The sequence below is a fragment of the Petromyzon marinus genome, chromosome 24 (assembly GCF_048934315.1).
Source record: "Petromyzon marinus isolate PM22_M1 ecotype Great Lakes invasive population chromosome 24, UKy_Petmar_22M1.pri1.0, whole genome shotgun sequence".
In the NCBI taxonomy this organism is placed as follows: domain Eukaryota; kingdom Metazoa; phylum Chordata; class Hyperoartia; order Petromyzontiformes; family Petromyzontidae; genus Petromyzon; species Petromyzon marinus.
The window spans coordinates 14,268,490-14,289,156 of NC_133690.1; the positions used below are offsets into that span (position 1 = coordinate 14,268,490).

Sequence of the window (20,667 nt, forward strand, 5' to 3'; positions counted from 1 at the left end):
CATGACCAACATTTATCAACAGCCATAACGTCACGAAGGGGTTGTTGGCTGGCTGTAATTAGCACATTTTATGATGTTTGTTTTTTTAGTATTTGTTTAGGGAGTTATGTGCCCTGTGGTGATAAACATAATTGTGAGTGTACTCACCCTGGCTGGGGCTAAATAAATGTATCTTGTTTGACAAGGAAACTAAAACCATTAAAATTTGTAAACGTTTTCACTTTTTACATTTTTTGTTTTTGGAGATTTGTCCACGCCTGGTAGGATGACGAAGGCTCGCCTACTTTGAACTTATAGCCCTTGAGGTTGCAACAACAACAACAAAAAATTGTTTATGATTTGTTATTCGTTGTTTGCAGGGATGTTACAGCCTTCGGAGTGAAAATTATTTATGTTAAAGGCCACTTCCCGTTACAAAAACTAATTTGATATATCCTGTACTTTAGCACTGTGTGTAAATACATACGTTAATGTGTATACACATTCATAACAAATTATTTTGTTTCGGCGTCAGTGACCGTGGACATGGCTAATTGGCCCATACACAAATAAAAATATGAATGGACACTTCAACAGATTTGGTGTAATCAAATCTGATGGAATACGGACATGATGACGCTACACATATTAATAATAATAATTTACATTTGTAAGGCGCACTTCATCCATAGATCTCAATGCGCTCATACTCCGCAGTTAAGTGGAATCTACAAACGCATGTTTTTGAGGTGGCAATAACGTCACAGCTGTCATAGACCTTATTAACAACAATTATGTTAACAGAAGCATTAATGATAGCACGTGCATCACACTGGCCTTCATAGGTGCTCGCTAATAGCATTTGCCCCAACAGCCGGTGAAGGCTATATGTGGAGGATCTTTGTCTTTGGTTAATTTATGACCCTATCGATGAAGGTGCCAGTGATAATGATGGTGGGTTTAACGATTTATATTGAGATATGCTGGGGAAAACAATTTTGTTCACGATCAATTGATTGATTTATTACCGGGAGAGAGAAAATTATTTTTCCACTGTAAATTTTCCTTGGACAATTTGAACAATTGTAAATGCTCTTGTAGGAATTGCGTTATACATAAACCATGTCTTTCAGATATTTGGTACATTTTTATCCCTGATTTCTCATTGATGATATCGTATGTCAAGTGTCCCGTATTTGTACTGTTTTGTATTCCTGTACTTAATTGTGTGACCCAGGTCTCTCTTTAAAAAAAATACCTTTAGTCCAAATGGGATCGCACCTGGTTACGCATAGCGATTTACTCTCAAAAACACTAGTTGAAGGTCATTTTCAAACTTGTTATTTGATCTAGGCACCGGCGCGTAACGGTCTACTCTTATAACGTATGAGATTCTTTACATCGCAGGATCGTGCGAAAATGGCTGTGGCTTGGGGAGGTATTCATCCAGCAGAGGAATGACCATGGCTGACGAATCATGACGACGATGGTGATGGACGATAGCATCTGAATGCCAACCACATTTCAAGATGCTAGGAGGCAAATTCACTCATTCATCACGATCTTCAGAAAAGCACGCTTTGGACGAATATTCCGGCAGATACCACCCCCTCCTCCTCCTCCTCCCCGCCTCGAACCGGAACTGCCGCTCGACCATTCCAACGAATCGAGACATTGATTCGCATGCAAAACCAACTCAATCAATGGCGTTATTCAGCACCGCCCCCCCTCCTCCCCTTGACATCACCGTCCACGCGATTCCCACCCCCGCCACCTTGCGCGTGTCCGTAATTCAGCAGCGGTGGGGAGAGACCGTTGGACGCACGCACGCACGCACGTGCAAGCGTGCGCGTATCTGTCACCGGTGACCACGCGGTTCTCGTGGTGGGGGGGGGGTGTGGGGGGGCCTCATCTGCCGCGCGCGCCTAGCCCCCCCATCCACCCACCCCCCACCCCACCACGCAGAGCGACCTACTGTCAGCACCCTCAAGTCGCACCGCTAGCCCCGGCGCTCTATTTGTTTTGGCAGAGGCCGCACTCTGCCGCATTCTCACGCCCTTTAGGGTGGGGGTCGTCTGAGGCTTTGAGGATGATTAATGGGAAGGTGTGGGTGTTGGTGTGGAGCTGGGGAGGGGGAAGAGGGCCTGCTCTTCACAGAAGATCTGGACCGCGGGGGTTTAGCAGCTCGTACCTTTACCCTCACTCCTACTCATTGTTCCCTGAGGTTTTCCCTTTAGGCAGCCCGGGTATTGAAGCCCACTTAGGATTAGCACGGTTGGCTACGTGCGGTGCGAAAGAAGTTCAACATACATACATACATGTGACAATTTTCAGAGCTTGTTTTATTTCTTTTCTGCCAAGAAATGTTCAGTAAATTATCCGGCACATTGGCACCACTTTGGCGAGATGTTAACTACCTCGCCTGGTACGCAAGAGGTCGTGGGTTCTATTCCGACCCTGATGCCTGTACACTTGGAGTTTGTATGTTCTCCCCGTAGTCGCGTAGATTTTTCTCCGGGTCCTCCGGTTTTTCCCTCCCCGTTTAGAATCGACATGTGTTCGGAGTATTTGTCTGCTATAGATTGGCACGTGATAAGACACTTCGTTGAGCTATCATTTGTGGTCAGGTCGCTTCTGAAAAAAGAGCTGTACAGCTCAGTGGGCCTTACCTGGGTACAATAAAATCAGTTTGGTTTTAGTCTAGTACCACCGTTCGTGCCACCGTTCGTGCCACCGTTCGTGCCACCGTTCGTGCCACCGTTTGTGCCACCGTTCGTGCCACCGTTCGTGCCACCGTTTGTGCCACCGTTCTTGCCACCGTTTGTGCCACCGTTCGTGCCACCGTTCGTGCCACCGTTCGTGCCACCGTTTGTGCCACCATTCGTGCCACCGTGCCACCGTTCGTGCCACCGTTTGTGCCACCGTTCGTGCCACCGTTCGTGCCACCGTTCGTGCCACCGTTCGTGCCACCGTTCGTGCCACCGTTCGTGCCACCGTTCGTGTCCATGTGCTTCGGGGACTGAAGAAACTCGCAGCATGTGGAGCTACCAAATGTGGGTCCCAGAACATCTGACACAATGTCGAACAGCACGCTGGTCCGACGTCAAGATACTTTAGAGCGCTGCGGATATTCATCAATGACCGGCAGCACTTTCAGCGGTCATTGTGCGTGTGATTAAATAATTCCATTCCAAGTATGAACCGTTCCCACCTTCATTGGAATAAACATCAATCTGAATCATGTTGTTAGGTTAAATCATTTGTTGAAACGGGCCTTTTGTTTAGATTGTTTTTGTTGTTGCAACTTTTTTTTAAAGATGTGAAATCGTGGAGCGGTGATGCAGTGGGTAAGCGCGCTGCGCTATCAACCCTCTAACCCGAGTTCGACTCCCGGTCTCGGATAGCTTCAGTGCGACTGATGTCTGACCCGATCCTGCGTCCCCCCTTCAGCAATCCTACACTGGCTGGCATGATGAAGTTTGGTCGAACAGCTCCCATGATTCCAACAGTGTGGGGAGGTCATCATCCAGCGGTCAGTTAACAAATGGGTTGTAAATTATTGTTTTATAATGTCCAAATTGTGCAGAGAATTATGTTCACAAATGTCGTCATTGTATTGATGCGTATTACATTCGTGTTTAAATGTCAGTGCCAACTTGGATGTGCACTCGTGGTTTAGTTGAAAGATATATTGCAGTGCACGTAGCCTCATGTTTCTAAGACGATTTAATATCATCAAGAGATCACTGCGAGAATTTGCCAATATTTTGAAAAAAGTAAATTTGTGCTCTCTGTTGTAATGAAGATATACGGCAACTTTGCGTTAATCCTTTATATATAAGAGTAGGAAAAACAAGTTTTGCTCTATTTTACATAAATGAAATATATGTGCAAGTAGCGGCAAGTAAACCGTGACATTTAAAATATTACAGAAGACATCAAGCATTACATTTGTACACATGCCAATATTCATTTCATTTTTCCACATTAAACACGGAAATTGCATTTCCATCATGTAATTATTTTTTTTGTTCAGCCATTTAAAACATTACTCAACGTTGGAACCGTATTTTAATTTGCACGCGAGGCAATTTTTTTTTAAATACCAAGTAAGAAATGGTACACGGAAGAGCAGGGTTGTTTTTTTTTGTAACGCAGCGAGCGGAGAAAATATCTCGGCTAAGGCCGAGGGGGGAAAGGGGAGGGAAAAAAAGTGGGTTTTCTTGTGTTCCTTGGCTGGATCTTGTTTTGGCTGCGAGGAATATGCCTTTTGACCTCTTTGTAAACCGGGGCCTTTGGCTGCCATTCTAGAGGGGGCTATTGGCTGGCCCTTCGTCTTATTGTGGTGATTTATCTTCGGGGAATCGACCAATTTTAGTGAAATCTTGGAACTCCCTGCAAAGTTCAGACAAACTCACTTATGAATGATTGCCGGCTATCGATGTCTTAAGGCAAAAAAAAAGAGAAAAAAAGAATGAGAAGTCAGGCAATCTTTAAAAAATTGATGTTTTCATCTTTGTTTATATTTTTTTACTCTTAAGCTTTAAAAAGCTGTCAAAGACGTGAAGTGGATATACTCATTTAGAATGTTGCCTAAGTGGAAATCCACTTAGGCAACATTCTAAATGAGTATATTTTTTTCTTTTAATTGTTACAGAATGTTATTTACCCTGTTCAAAATATCCAATGTGTATTTGGGTATCAGAGGCACCTGTTTTATGATAATAATTCAGAAGAGCTCGGTTGTTCTGAGCTATGTTTCTCATCTCTTAGCGTTACGAACGTCAGAGGATCTCCAACCTGAGATCACTATGACAGGGTAGCGTCACCACTGCCCGTTGAAGGGCGTAAGCGAGAGGAGTTGAGCTACACTTTCCATATGCTCCTCGTTTTCCCAATGTCCAACACCAGGTGTGGCTAATTGAGGTAACTGAACACTCCATGTATAAGACAGCTGTTTGCACATGGGCACAGAGAGCCATGTTTATAATAATAATTGCTCTCCCTTCACCCAGGAAAGCATCACCGAGTCTCAAGACTCTTTCCCCAAGAGTTGTCCTGCTGCATTGGGATGTTTGATTCTTTTAATTAAATGAGTTTAACACGTAGGCTTTCGGGACAAATATCATCCATTTTCCGTTGTTTTTTTTTAGGTTACATCTCGTAAATATAACTGTGTCGTTAAACCCGCCACCACCCGACACAGCTAGTTAGTAGGTTTGTCCAACACACTGGTGTTGATGAACTAGTAACGAATTGGCATGTTTTGTTCACGTGACAAACCTTATTAACTGGCTACGTCAGACGCAACCCAAAACTGCGCACGGATAAATCCGTGGACCCATTGTTCTAACCGCAAATTCCTGGCCACGGCGGAGCCCAGATCTATCTATAATAACTAGGTGCTGCCAAGCAGTCTCCCATCTAAGTACGAACCAGGCTGTTTCGGTGCTCGGCTTCCAAGATCACGTGAGATCGGGCGGCGCATTCAGAATGGCCTTGGCCAGAGTGGCACAGAGCAGATGGCATTGTGTCCCCTCAAGGAGGCTCGCGTTTTTCTCAAGGTCGCATCAGCGGCGCTCTGCTGACTCCGAATAATACTTTAAAGGTAAATAATTAAATGTACTTAGCTTAAATAAATATGTAAAACTTCGATTTTAATAAGTAAATGGCTCTTTAAAAAAAGATATATATTTAAAAAGCACCTTTAATATTATTTTACTCCTACCAAGGCCAGAAAGGAGAGTTATGGATGGGAAAGGAAAACACGAGGCTAACAGGACTCTCCGGATAACCAAACATAACATCGCCCTGTCTGAAGAGTCGCCAAATGCACATTCTGTTCCAAACAATTTGAAATGCGGTGTGCCTGACGCTTATATGACCTTTATTAAAACGCTTACCACACTTTGACACAAAAAAACCTCATCATTGTATAAACCTTGAGAGAATATTATTAAACGCTTAAAATAAAAAAAATTATCAATTTTATATGGTGCGGTGGCATGCAAGAAAATATGGCCTGACAATTGTTCTCTTGTGTGGAATATTTTTTTTAAAGGTGTTTGTTGACATATTCTCAGTAGGCTGAAATCCTTTGGACTGCGCGGCTAAACCACCTAAAAGTAGGAAACGCTATCATTTGTTTAAAATTTGTGAATTATGGCCGCAGGACAGAGTGGTCATAAATAGTTGCGTGCAGTAAATTTCTGGATGAATGCGGTTTGCCTAAACAAACACTTTATACGTGTGTTTCTTCAGCCGCAATACAGAGGTTAATAAAAACGGGGCATGCAAAACAAATGAAGAGGTTTTCACTCAACAAGAAAGGAATCAGATGATGTTTGGCGCAGGAGCCGTTCTCAATCCGTTATATATTTTCTCAAGCGCATTGCTGCTGCTGCTGCTTCTTTGAAACTGTCATTCTTCACTGCATCTCCTGTGCAGTCGAGCGATATGGCATGCGGGGGGCATGGCTACAGCTGTTGCAGCAAGACTCCTCATGCCACACTGCTGCAACCCGCCAAATAAAATAGCTGTCATCGCCAATGTACTTGCGACGTACTTGACACGAGCCTCCACTAGCGGCTGGCTTGAGGAGAGCGAGCTGGGCTGTCGGGCTGTTTGGTCAGCGGCTTGCAATGTCCGTTCGTGCCTGTTCGGCATGTGGAGGCTTGCGAAGGGGGTAGTGGTGAGGGAGAATCGGTGGAGAATCATTGGGCTGGGACGATGCTAGAGGGGAGGTAACGTGGGCTCTTTATCTGCGCATAAACAGACTGAGATTGAAGTTGACAGAGCTGTAGCCAAGCTCGACTTTTCTCCACTCCTCCAGCTGAAAACGGCTACAATCGGCCCTTGTCTTCTTCGCCGGGGAGAATGGAAGGGAGCGATGATTGGAGTGGGGGTCGTGGGGGGTGGTGGGGGGGAGAAGGGGGGTGCCGGCATTTTAGGGCAGACTTATAGATTTGTTTAGGATTCGTATCTAGGGGTTGTGTCTATTTCCAGCAGGGAAGCCGTAGACGTCTCGTCAAAACAATTTACTTTCTTTTGCTATGAGCTTCGCGTGAAAATTGTTTTTGTAAATAAATACTTCAGTGCACAGTGCGCACGCTCTGATGAAAATTGTTTATATTGCAAAAGTTTCGTGTAAAAATGTTACTCTATATTTGCATAGGCATTTTTTTACTTATCCGTGAAGCATGATGCTAAAAAAAACCTATTCCAAATATTTGGGATCAGTTGCTAAAATAACGTTTTAAACCGTGGACACATTCATCATAATTCCAGTAGCTGCAACGGTGAGATTCATTATGGAATCATATTATTTTTTAAATGTTATTTACCAACGATTTTTTTTAGCAACGCAAAACAGTGAATGTCGTTCCTGTTGCATTATGTAATGGGCCAGGTGTTTAATGCTCATAGAATAAAAAATGATGGAATTAATCCACGTTCTCCAAAACCACTCCCGTTCTATATACAACAAAATATACGCGTTTCCTGTGTTTTAGGTAACAAGGTCACATCTTATTATTATTATGGATATTTTTTGGAGCTTTTTTGCTTGAACAACATTTCACATATGCATAAATAAAAAAAAGTGAGTGAATCATTCTGGTCCAGAGTATAATTTTTTTTAAGTTAGTGCATAATGCTGGGCACGAGTATGTAGATCTGCAGGGGCGTTGAATGTTTGTCTTTGCTTCACGTGATATAGTATAGTACGTCACACATCTGACCGTCACTTATCCGCCCCGGGAAAATTAACCGCCCACACCCAGTGCAGCATTTGTGCCGTGCGGTGCAACTGTTATTTTCTTTACACGTTATCACATCTGACCTTTTCACATATCTGACTATGCATCGGTCACCAGCGAGTCGGTTATGCGGATGTTGTACTTGCCTGCCTATCGTTCGTCAATTTTATTCCAGAAATTATATCCAATTTTTCGTACGTCTTCAAAATTGTGGGTGCGTTTCATCGTCTCACTTATCTTGATTCACATTTGTATTAAATGCTTGTTTTTAAAGTTAGATTAGCCTTGTTAAACGTTTACCTTTTTTAAATATTCATATTCTGTGTACTTAAAATGTTTCTATGTATCCCAGATCGCCCTTGCCAAAGAGGCACCGTTGTATCATGTGCCTCAAATAGGGTTTATTTGATCTCCCAGTTACATAACAACAATTAAAATGTTGATCGACTGATGCATTTTAATTTCAGCTCCAGCATTGTCGTGGCATGCGAACACGTGTGTGTGTGTGTGTGTTTACCAAGCTGAGCATTAAAACTTACTCCGTTGCCCCTGTCTTGTTCAGAAGGCATGAACTGCATGAACAAGGCCCACGGCTGCCAGCACATCTGCATCGAGACGCCCAAGGAGGGAGTGGCATGCGAATGCCGGCCAGGCTTTGAGCTGGCACGGAACAAGCGCGACTGTCTACGTGAGTCAATAGGACCTTCACCCATTGTGTCCGGCACTCCGCTTGCGTCAATACCTTTTGAAATAGAGGCATAAAACACGGGCCCCGCCACCGCCGCCGCCGCTGCCACGCAGGGGTTGGCGACCGTCGTGACATTTATCGTGGGGGCCTTGCTGCTTTTAGGGGAACTGGTGGTGGTATTAGGGGAACTGGTGGTGGTATTAGGGGAACTGGTGGTGGTATTAGGGGAACTGGTGGTGGTATTAGGGTAACTGGTGGTGGTATTAGGGGAACTGGTGGTATTAGGGGAACTGGCGGTGGTATTAGGGGAACTGGTGGTGGTATTAGGGGAACTGGTGGTGGTATTAGGGGAACTGGTGGTGGTATTAGGGGAACTGGTGGTGGTATTAGGGTAACTGGTGGTGGTATTAGGGGAACTGGTGGTATTAGGGGAACTGGCGGTGGTATTAGGGGAACTGGTGGTGGTATTAGGGGAACTGGTGGTGGTATTAGGGGAACTGGTGGTGGTATTAAGGGCGGCAGGGAGGGCAGGACAGAGCAACCATTTGGGCTAAGATGGGCGGGTGGAATGAGTTTGGCCCACGCTGAGTTTAGTGGCGTGAGATTGGAGGTTAGGAGAAAGGCAGGCGTGCCTCTGGATCTTGCCTTCTGATGAGCACGGTTGGCCACGTGCGGTGCGAAAGAAGTTCAACATGCATATATACATACAGCAAAAGTTCTCAGTGCACCTGCTAACATATATTCCTGCCAAAGCTTAAAAGTGTCCGATGGGTTTTTAGGGCTGTCCACGTGTTATTCGGCACAATATCCAAACATTTTGCGAAACGTGCAGGGAGCTCGAAGCTCGCAGTAAGATAAAAAAAAAAAATTAGGTCGAGCATCGTGCCGAACGGCGACAAAAAAAACACATCAGTGAGCTATGCGGCACAACGGTTAAAAATAAAAATAAAAAGCTGCGCAGTAGTGGGGCTTACAGTTTCTTGAATTTCACAAAGAGTGGAATATACGGATAAAATGTCTAGCCGGTGCATGATCATTACATTTTATCTCCACTGCCCCTGCTTGCTCTTCCACTTGTCCAGCGAGCTCACCAACCCATCTTCCACTTCCCTACATCCATCTTCCACCCTCTTGGGAAAAAAAGATATACGTACTGCATATGCACCATTTGCACCTGAAAGTTGTCGTGGCCTAGGCCAAGGTTATGGTGTAAACTTCCTTGGGTCTGAACAAGGTGGTTAGCCGCAGCACGTGGCACATATGTGAGCGGCTCATGCATATGCAGGCCGCAGCAGATATTAAAATGATGTCAGTGATGTTGATGTGTCCGTGGCTTTTAGTCAGCCTGTTAAAACGGGTTGTGCAGTGCCAGCCCCTCACAACGAGAATATTTCATAAAGTCTCTGTTCTTAAGCAGCTAAGGTCATTTTTAAAGAATCTTGTATGTGCACACTCACAATGTTCGACATCACATGGCATAACTTCCTCGGCTTGTTTGGCACGGAGCAAGACGGTGTGATATTTGCCATTGAGGTACAACCAGACAATATGTCAAACACACTTATTCAGACAATATGATATGAACAAATAAACACCTTTTTTCTGAAAGAAATGAAACAGTCTTTCAGCCATCAGTCTACTGGCATCATGGACATGTGCTTTACAGCAGCATTTGATTTACAGACAAAACACTGGGCTGGTTTTTAACCTTTCTAGGTCTCATCAACAGTGATACCCATGATCCTCCATGATGACCCTCAATATTTTTTAAAAAATTTCTATCAGATGTCTAAAAGTACCGATGATTTCCTTTTGTGTGTGTGCCATGGGGCTGTGTTTTTAAGTTGCTGATCAGCACTGCAACTAAGCACTATCATGTACTCAAGCATGACAGCACATACAGAATGAAGTTGCCGGACCTTCAGCTGAGATAAATGAAGCATTTTCTCTGACGCGATATGACGGCAGAATTGTACAAACATCGTGCAACGGTTGGAACAAAACAGCACAAGTTACCGTAACGCATTTACGCACGCCGTGTCAAATAGACCACACATGTTTCCTCTCTTCAATACTCCATCGTGTTTCAATCGGAGGCGCGGTATGTTCACCGAAACACGGCAATGAACGCACGAAAGCTAGCACGAATACACTTTCACATTGCACCAGCGGAACATAAACAAGCCAACGTGTGCCTGTACAATATGTGAAAGTTACCTCATTTTGTGTCCTCTCTTCTGACGCTTGGTTGCGATGACTGTGGGGGGCATTCGGGTGTGCTGGTGGGTGCTGGTGGGGGCGGTGTGGTGGTGGTGGTGGTTGGTGGGGGGGGGTGGGGTGGTCCTTTGGCTCTGCAGTGACGTGTAACCACGGCAACGGAGGGTGCCATCATGCTTGTGACGACACGGATGATGGCCCTGTATGCGGCTGCCACCAAAACTACGCACTGCACTCCGACGGGAAGACGTGTATCGGTAAGTGGCGCACGGACGCAGGCCACGGGCACACGCCGGCTCTGAGCCGCTCTGTCTTTGATGGCGAGAAAGTTCGTTAAAGCAAAAAAAAACAAACACTGGTCGATTGTTTTGGTTTTTTTCTCTCTTATATTCTCCATTCTATGCCGTAATGACTAACGGCGGATGTTTTTATTGAAATACAGATAACGTAGGCAGAAAGAGAGGAGAGGACAGGGTTTCCGATGCAAGTCAAGGTACAGTCTTATTTAGATACTGGTTTCACCAATCACTGATAAATTGTTAAAAAGATTAAGAAATAAATAATATTTTTTTCTAAATGCGTCTATACCTGTATTTAAAAAAAAAGATTTCTTGAACGAGATGTAGATGACATGAAAGCTTTTTATTATCTTGGTGCTAGCTGTGTTGGTGGGCAGGACAAGGCCAAGGCTTTTAACAATTGGTAAGGCATAGTTTTTAACCAAAGTCTTTCTTTTCTCAATCAAAGTCTTGTTTACTGACAATGCTGCATCATGCCATACCTCACACTAAAGCTTTACTAAGCCACCTCTCATCCTTGATTCATTGACCAAATCTTAACCAAAATATTTTGTCAGATGAGCCAATCAGCAAATCGGAATGTGCTTTTTTCGTGGTGAGAGGAAGTCTAGCTTAGGAGATTGTTTCACTTAGTCATGTTAGATTCTTAACATTGCAGTAGTCTTATACGCATTACATTATCTATATTATAGGTAGCGCATGTTTATATGTGTTTGTTACGATAAGGGTGCCACTAGAATGTACACATATCTTCCGTTTTACGGGATTGGTTATTGTATTTTGTAAATATATCCTAAGGAATGGAGGAATAATAATCTTTATCTCGTGGCATTGGATGCATGATTTGCTAAAGATTATATTTGCTGCTGCTGTTTACTGCTTGTGTTCCATAATTGCGGCCAGATTCAGCCAGGAGATGTGGCGTTTACACCTTTAGGAATTGTGACAAAAATGACGATTTTCCTTTTTCAACGTTATTTTGTTTGGCACTCCATAAATTAAAATGGTGATTTCAAAAATCAAATTTTTACACAAGTTTTAAATAGTTACTCGTTTTATTTTGATGTATCACACAATGCATGTGATGACAAGACTGAACCACAAGTCATTATACGTGGCTAATGGGACTTTCAACTTTGAAAAAAACAATCGCCAAAAATATGACTTCCAGAATAATGTTATGGTTTACAATAGTTTTTATACTTTTTTTTAAAACGGGTCTTTATAAATAGTGGCACAGTCAGGACTTGCTTTCACTCATTCAAACATTACTTTATGGATTTCACTTTGAATTTACCTCGTTATTGCAATTATTTTTGTTTTGCTAACTTAAAGCAACGGAGGCAACACGCGAATGAATGGAAAATAGAGGTTGCGATCGGTATAGCCAGCCAGGTGCCAAAGCAAATTAGCAAAAGGAAAACAATCTTAGCAAGATGCCCATACACCCCGAGACTTACCGTTTGTTCGCAACTTTCTGCCTCTTAAACACATTCGGTTAAGAAACCCAGGGACAAAAAAATATGGCAATGACCAATAATTGTTTTTGTAAACGGTTCCTGCTAAATTTCTTGTTGCACGAAGAAATGTTTCCTTTCAAGCGCGCACAGAAAGTTCACGTGTTTTTTTGTTGTTGTTTGTGCGGTAGCTTTTGGTGGGGGCTTTTAAAAAATATCTTTTAAGGCGGGCGGCTTTCGCCGTGTGTAAAAAACATTTGCTTAAGTAGGAAGCTTAGCGTAAAGATTCCAAGCTCGTTTCCTAAGCCTGAATGTTTTGTGTTTTCTCCAAGCACGGTGGTTTTTTTAGCTGAGTAACGCCAACCCCCGCTGCCCACTCATGCAAACCAGTGTGTTTGTTATTTCCTCTTATTTTAAAGTCGCGTATTTTGTTTCTCTCTATGTATTTAATTATTATTTAAAAATTCACAGCATCTGTTGTAGACATCAGAACGAGTTTTTTTTTAAAATTTTATAATATTTTTTCCTAAGGTCACCCTTTCTTTCTTTCCTGCTGTGATTCTCTCTGTACCTGCCTCCTCACGGTAACAGCCCCATGGTGCTGATTGCCTGCCTTGTCTCTTGCTGAAACCTCAACCCGTTTTGAGGAATTTGTTTCGGAAGGAAAAAAAAACGAACCAGAAAAAAAAACGAATTTGGAACCCCCCAACATAACAAAAACAAACCCATTGTTTTTTAAAGTATAAAATTAAATAAATTCAAACGGGTGCAGATGCCTGCGTCCCCTTGCTTATCTCATAAACATTGAGGCTCTCAATTGCAGTCGACACTCTATTTGGGATCAAAAGTACATGTAGCATGCTAGGGGTGTGGCTAGATTGTCTTCGTCACATAATCCACCACTTTTATTAACCGAGTGATAGTTAGGCTAAGGCTAAATTCACCACCGCTCCACCCACCTGACACCCATGCTGATTTGCCTTCCCCTCTTCCCCTCACCATTTTCACCTCTTACGCACACGCCCATCGCTCACCTCTTTGCTTCGTACGTACGAGTTAAAAAAAAAAGCTAGAGTTAAAAGAAATAAAGCTGTGCGATCTTCACCCACGAAGTCCCACACGCACCCTCTTGCAGACGACGTAACATTATGTAGCTTAACAAAAAGGCAGAAGGAAAATGATAGCGTCTAACTGTCGACTCATCAGATGGCTTTCCTCATTCCCCTACATCCTTCACTCTATCCCACCAATGCAAGCCTCCCTCCCCTCCACATCACTGTACATAGATGCTTCTTTCAATGTGCGCTAACTGCATGATGTGACCTAGGCTTGGCTTTAACTTCTGCAGCAGTGGCTCATATGCGGTGGGCCTTACATTTTTGTTAGTATATGTTTTCTCTTTTATATTTTTGTTACATGATGATGCTGACATGTCCAGGCATATAATTACAATTCCAGTCTTGCTTGTATATGAGACAGTTTTATTGACTGAACATTTATTTTACTTTGATTGGTCAAGATTGCGAATCTTAAAAATAACTGTAATGGCAAACAAAGTGTCAAGAAAAAAATCTAAAAGGCAATTTAATCGATGTGATTTAAATGATCACCTGCAGTGTGATTGACTCAAAGACCAACCTTGGCGTTTTTTGAGTTATCAGACTTTGTGAAATGTTTCAGGCCAAAACGCTGGACTGTTAGCACCTCACAGCACACAGTGCACCCAATTTTTTTTGTGTGTGTGTGTGACACCGATTTGTGACCTATCGTAATCTTTAAAACACCTTTCCCTTACACTCTTTGCATTCTACATAGGTCGGGGGCATTGTTAATCTCTTGGCATGAGTAGTAGGCAATTTGGATCAAAGTTGGCTGTTGAGTGGCATTTCTGCAAAAGACAAGCAGGGCAATCAGTGCTGCTTTTAAAGCAACTTTTGTCTAATCCCGCACGATCATTCTTTGTTCTTTTATTATCGTTATATTATTATCATCTTCATCGTCATTATTTAATGCTTTAACTGTGCTGCTTTCAGTCCTCTGCCTCTTTCAGCCTCTTATTCTGTCAGGCTCTCTTAGAACCAAAACTAAAATGCATCCTTGCTTTTGGCTCCTGGCATGCATGCTTGCCCATAGTGTACTGGGCCAGGCCTTAAGCCTAGGCTTTTCCCTTGTAGATCAAACATCATCCATTCACCTTTTATGCATTGTTGTTTATTTATTTTAAAATTTTGAGTTTAATTTGTGCTGGAAGAATTCAGCGCAGCTCTTTATTTTTTTTTACAGCCATAACATTCTCTAGCGCTTAACAACATAGCCCAGCTGCTACATGTACACCAAATTCTGAGGAGGCCCTTTCAAAAAGTTAGCGAAACGTCTTTTAACGTCACGACGTCATTCGACAGTCCGTAAACGGTGAATTCGACGATAATGTTTTTCTCTCACGACAAACAAAAACCGAATGCGGTGAATCCGACCAAGTCTGCAGCTTAGCGTAACAAAATGGGGCCCCTCAGCTTCCTGTTAATTGCTGTTCTGACGTCCGTTTGTGTTTTTAGAAAGGAGTGAGGCTGCTATTGAGAGCACTGAGTTCAATGCCACCTCGGTGGTTGATGTGGACAAGCGGGGAACGCGTCGCCTGCTGATGGGTAAACATCTGCTCCCGGCATCGCGAGATGTCCTGGCCAAGGGTTTTCATGAACCGTTCTGTCTCCTGCCCCAAAGCTTCCTCTACTTTTGTGCTTCCCCCCCCCCCCACGCTCTGGTTGGTGTTGTCCCTCAAACGGTTTTGTCTTAATGCGGATTTCCTTTCACTGTTTTGTTTCTGTTTGTGCGTCTGATTTCCCCCCCCCGCCCCCCCCGCCCACTCCCCACCCCCTCCCCACTCCTACACCTTCAAGAATTTCTTTATTTTACAGGACTAATCATGCCAGCATAAACAAAACAAAAATGAAGAAAAAGTGAAGACTTACTTTTTAAGAAAATTTAATGGTAGGCTCGCGAAATTCCCAAAGAGTCTCATGGAGAATGTACGCAAAGGCTGTGCGCTTTCTGGAGGAGCTCTTTCGACTGCCAATCTGTGCTCAAAAAGTGCATATTTCATGTTCAACTGCTACACCAGGAACATTGCGTTTGTGTAAAGGCAATGGAAACATTGATTGGTTTTATCCCACGGCAAAAATGACAAAAGATCAGAAATATTGATAACGCGTCTTTTATTCAACCACAATGTTGACATTTTCACACATTACTTCAAATCGTAGATTGGGCTGTCATGTTAACAAAATACATTTTTAAATCGACGAAAGACTTGCGTTCACGTATATACTAAATAGTGAACGTAAATTAAAATAAAACGTATACAGCCATTCTCCATCCACCAATGGGTGAAGGCCTGACATCCCTTACTACTGATGTTAGCGGTCGACGGGAATTTAACAGCGGGTGTATAGCACAGTGCACTAACCGCTCTACCATTACTCCCCCCCCCCCCCATTGGAAGTAAAGAGGCATTAATTCAATTGTCTATGAATAAAGAAGACTCAAAGCCTGCAAGCAGCAGCCATTTAGACTGAGCAAACATTTTGAGCCTGCATGACAGTGCCTCGCACGATCATGGCCAGCACAACGATGAATTAATGACCCCAGTTTAGAATGCAAAGTTGCAGCAAAGGGTGCACCCTTTGCCCTAATTGTTAGAACATGACAGGCCAGGGAAATCAATTTTAATATTGTGCGAAGCATCGCATATTTATTCAATATGTTCGACAAATCCTAAAAATAACAATACCAGGCCCCTTAAAAATTATAGCCGTGGGGAGCGGCTGCTGATGGATTCTGGCAGGGAAGAACGCAGCTGGGGGAGAGTAATGCGCGAGTTGGCCTCGACAAATCACAAAGGGGTGAAACGCCACGGCTCTGCGTCTGTGGAACTGGCAAGCGGCTGCACCCTTCTGCGTCTCTGAGCTTTCCCAGCACGAGAGGCGGCCCGAAGCATCCGCAACCGCGACTCCCTGCAAATAGCCGCAGATCCATTGGCAACCCATCGGCGGCGAGGAATTAAAAACAAAAATCCGCTTTGCGTGCTTTGCGGGGAAAACATGGACATTGTGCACCGATAGAGGCATCTTAAAGAGAGTGTATGCGTAGTGCCAGTGTTTACTGAATAACGTAATAATGTGATAGTTATAACGACAGTTTCCAATGCGCCGTAACATGGCCAAGCGGTTACAAGGCTGCTGAGCGAACAACCAAATGTATGGTCGCCCATTGTCAATCCACTGCTGGATGGAAGCCTCCCCATGGAAGCCTCCCCATGCCATGTTCATCATGGGGGTTGTTTGACCATTCTTCGCCAGGCTGGCCAGTGCGTGTTGGTGAAGGCGTGGTGCACAAATTAGCACAACGCAGAAGTGCAGTACAACAAGATTTTTTGCTATATCGTCCTGTTATTTCTAGTAGGTATAATTTTAGCTATTTGTCAATCAATCTCTGGATAAATGATTGCTCCGCATATCGTGTCAGTCATATGGGGGTTGTTTGACCATACTTCACCATGCTGGTCAGCAGTAGGGGTGGATAGTGCAAAAGACTGGTACAGATGTTAACTCGCCACTGATGATATCCATAGCTGTGAATCAAACTCAGGCCGCCGGATTTATAGCACAGTGTGCAAATGTCTGTGCTGCTGCTCCTCCACCGCTCAATTCAGAAGTAAAAAAAATAGGCCACAGTTGTCTGGGACTAGTTCTTTGCTCAAACTATTTTCACTCTCAAGTTGCAATAATCTCTTACTGACCTTATATATTTTTTATTATCGCCACGTTACTTTCTTCAGCTAAAATTTGAACTCCACAAAAGTAATCATTGATTTCAATATGAATAAATATAATATATTAACCCTTACAGGCTAATACACAATTACAATTTTATTTATTTCGAATTTGAATTGTTTGTTTTGCAAAGTGAAACCTACAGCAAAATGCACATTTTGTGGGCTTCAACATTTTTATTTTAAAATGCTCTGCTTTGTTTGTATCCAGATTTCTCTCTCTAAAGAGACACGGATGACATCAGGGATTATCTTTTTCAAATACTTGGTCACGACACTGATTTGTTGCAGACCCCATTGGCTCAGTATCACTGTGAGAGATGCAGGTCATTTGGACACGGTATGAAATCCATTTCTTCGCATTGTAATGGGAATCCTTCCAATCATTGATATTATCTCATACGAATCTCAACACACTGATAAGTACAACAAATTAAATTGGTTTCCTACATGAAAGTTAACTAAACATCTGAAATAAGTTGAAATCAAGACCTCTTGCTTTGTGGAATTCTAAACATTTTTTCCACAATTTGTCTCGGGGGCAAATATCTGGTTTGTGCATCCCTCCTTAGCCCAAATCCATGTCATTCCAGAATAAGAATGTTATCCGCAACATCTTTCATTCTGATAAGGATTGCAGAGTTCTGCAGCTCACCTCAAACTACAATTCAGCATATTCCACGGTAATTATTACATTGACCACAATCACTCCTTCACTTGACGTTGAATCAATAAGCATCTTCGGGGTTGTTACACCAGGAATGTTTCCTGTTCAAGAACATGATCTGGTTCCCCAAGGAGACAATATCCAGAAACTCCTCTCCTCCAATAGATATTTTAAAATAGAATTTCATAATAGCTGCTGGAATGCATTGCTTTAATATTGTAATTGAGTTTCAATTCAACTTAGAGTACTCTTTTGTATAGCCCTGCCCTTTCCATTCAGAAAAAAAAACAATATTTTTCAAAAGCACAGAGTGTTTAAATTATTTGCAACTGCACAAGTCCAGATAGGTGAAAGTGTGTGCCACATAGCTTTGAAAATGTTATAAATAAAGTCTAAATTCTTCAGGGAAGATTATATCCCCACTTTGTTTCAACATTAATGATTTTCATGCCGATTTCAACGACAGAGCCATTCGTTTGCGATTGGCGTTGAATGGTCGTGGCCCATTGGTGCACACATTGTGCTACGGACCCAGCAGTTTGCCTCGAACAACTCGCGGCCACAGCTAACATCAGTGGTTAGTGATATCTGAACTGATGCGAGCAGGCCCCCCCTCTTCACCAGTCCGCACTAATCACCATGGTGAAGTAAAGTGCAACATATCCCACAGTGTGTGGAGGATTTCGTCCAGACGTGGATTGACAATGGGCTGTAAATTCTTCTTCTTGTGAGAGATAGCCTCACATTGCAGTATATGTATATAAATTATTCACGAAGATCTTAGAGAACCGTTTAATTAATAATTTAGAAGCCAGACAATCGCATGAGCTTGCTGGTTTTAGAAAATAAATTGCTTCTCTACTATCAATCAGATTCTGGACAAGACTAAATGAATATCAACTACTGTTATGTCTGACTCTAAGAGACGATGGAGCTCTTACAGTCTGAGGCCTCTAGAGATTGAATAGTTCCACTGAGATTGAATGAAGAAGGCAACAAGATACAAATCAAAAAGAGGAATCGGGCAAGAAGACACCCTCACCAGGGCTATTCGCAACCACAAAATATATTTTAAAGAAATCGACCGATTAAAGAAATGTGATGAACAGAAATTAAGTATTTCCATCTCAGATCCGCCGGTGACATTGACGCAGGCTTTATTTCAGCTGGTAAGGCCCACTGAGCTGAGCAACATTTTTACAAGACAGCCAGCCCAAGACCAATGGATATGAACGACTGAAAATGATTGAATAACCTAAAACAAGAAGGCTGCGATGTTGGGCTAAGGATAAGTATTTGCTTTAGTCGCGGACAATTAGTTCGCCAAACCCAAGAAAAATGGATTGGAGGGACTCAACTGGAAAACACAACTGAGTGTGTATACCTCGGGCAATTATTTGAATGCGGACCAGAATCAAAATTATGAAATGAAGAGGCAATGTAGAATAAGTTAGAAGGCTTTTGTAAAAACCGAATTTGATTATGAAAAGCAAATTACCAATATTTCTAAAGAATAAAGTCTCAATCGGTGCCTTGTACCTGCCGTGACATATGGATCAGACGCATGGACCCTTGCAGGACAGGAATATTGAACGAAAGTTGAAAAGTGCACAAAGACATATGGAGAGGTGGATGCTTGGCATTGAAACTGTGAGAGAAATGAGAGGAAGACATAGGTCGTAGAACAAACACATTTTTGAGACATTGTAGTGACCATTAAGAAAAGCGAGTGGACCTGAGCAGGACCCATTCAGAGAAGGGGACATGGTGATGGAATGGCAGCCAAAGGAGGCAACAACTCCCGAAATGACGGCCAACACTGGTGATGGAGAAATGAGATCAGTTCATTCGCAGGATTGCGGCATTGTGGGATTGTGAGAGGCGTTCATCCTGCAGCAGTGAATAAATCATGGCTGACGATGATGATGACGACGACGATGATGACGATCGTGATGTCACGGTGGTGTTGACGCAACAAAAATAGCAAAGAAGAATTTCATCTTAGTTATTTGCAATCTACTTAATATTTTTTTTATTTTGCTGCAAAGAGGTCAGGAGATGGCTGTAAAACAATGGATTCTTGACTCTTACCTGTCAGAGATATGAGCGTTTATTGTAATGCACAATAAGTTTGCTAAATGCAAGGAAATATATGTTTGGGGGACACAACTGGAAAACACATCAGAGTGCATTGATGGAATTTGGCCAACATCCCAATCAATGCAGGACCTTCATACCAATGAGTCTTGAAACTCAGTGAGACTTTACAGGATAAAATAAGGACATTATACATTTTACATTTGCAATGGTTCCACCATTTTTAATTTGTAGAGATTAAGAACAGACTATCAGGTCAAATGTTTTTATTTCATTTTAATAATTGTAGATTTTTAGTTTCCATTCTTTTAGAGATTTTTCATTTTTTTCATTTTCTGCAAGCCACTTCACCAACCTGCACTGGCCGCTGTGGTGAAGTATGGTCAGATAACCCCCAGCACGAGCACATCATTGAGAGCCCTTCGTATAGCAGTGGCTTGCAAAACTAAACCAAAACGATGAATACCGCACACCTACTATATTAAATAATTCGTTATTCATCGTATCAGATGTTGCTGTGGCATAAAATTGAGCACCCTGAACTTGCACTCCAGAGCTTACTGGTTTGATCTGCCGGCAAGGCAGCTGAAACGTGGCCGAGTTTCCTATCCTTTGTCCACCCAGCGGTCGATCGACAGTGTGGGTACACGCACCTTCCCCAAGATGTCTCGCCAGTGT

The 20,667-nt window shown here is 42.9% G+C and overlaps 1 protein-coding gene across 9 annotated transcripts in view; it reads left to right on the forward strand.

Moving 5' to 3' along the window:
* The window catches only part of LOC116945579 (signal peptide, CUB and EGF-like domain-containing protein 2), a 179,319-nt gene that overhangs the window by 62,889 nt on the left and 95,763 nt on the right, over positions 1–20,667 (forward strand). The window contains exons 5-9 of one of the 9 annotated variants that reach the window (XM_032960015.2): positions 8,299–8,424; positions 10,782–10,898; positions 11,084–11,134; positions 11,302–11,343; positions 14,953–15,042. In XM_032960015.2, coding sequence (XP_032815906.1) covers positions 8,299–8,424; positions 10,782–10,898; positions 11,084–11,134; positions 11,302–11,343; positions 14,953–15,042 — 426 coding nt within the window. The remainder of the gene's footprint in view (positions 1–8,298; positions 8,425–10,781; positions 10,899–11,083; positions 11,135–11,301; positions 11,344–14,952; positions 15,043–20,667) is intronic. The other 8 variants (XM_032960016.2, XM_032960017.2, XM_032960018.2 and 5 more) reach the window with 8 other exon arrangements.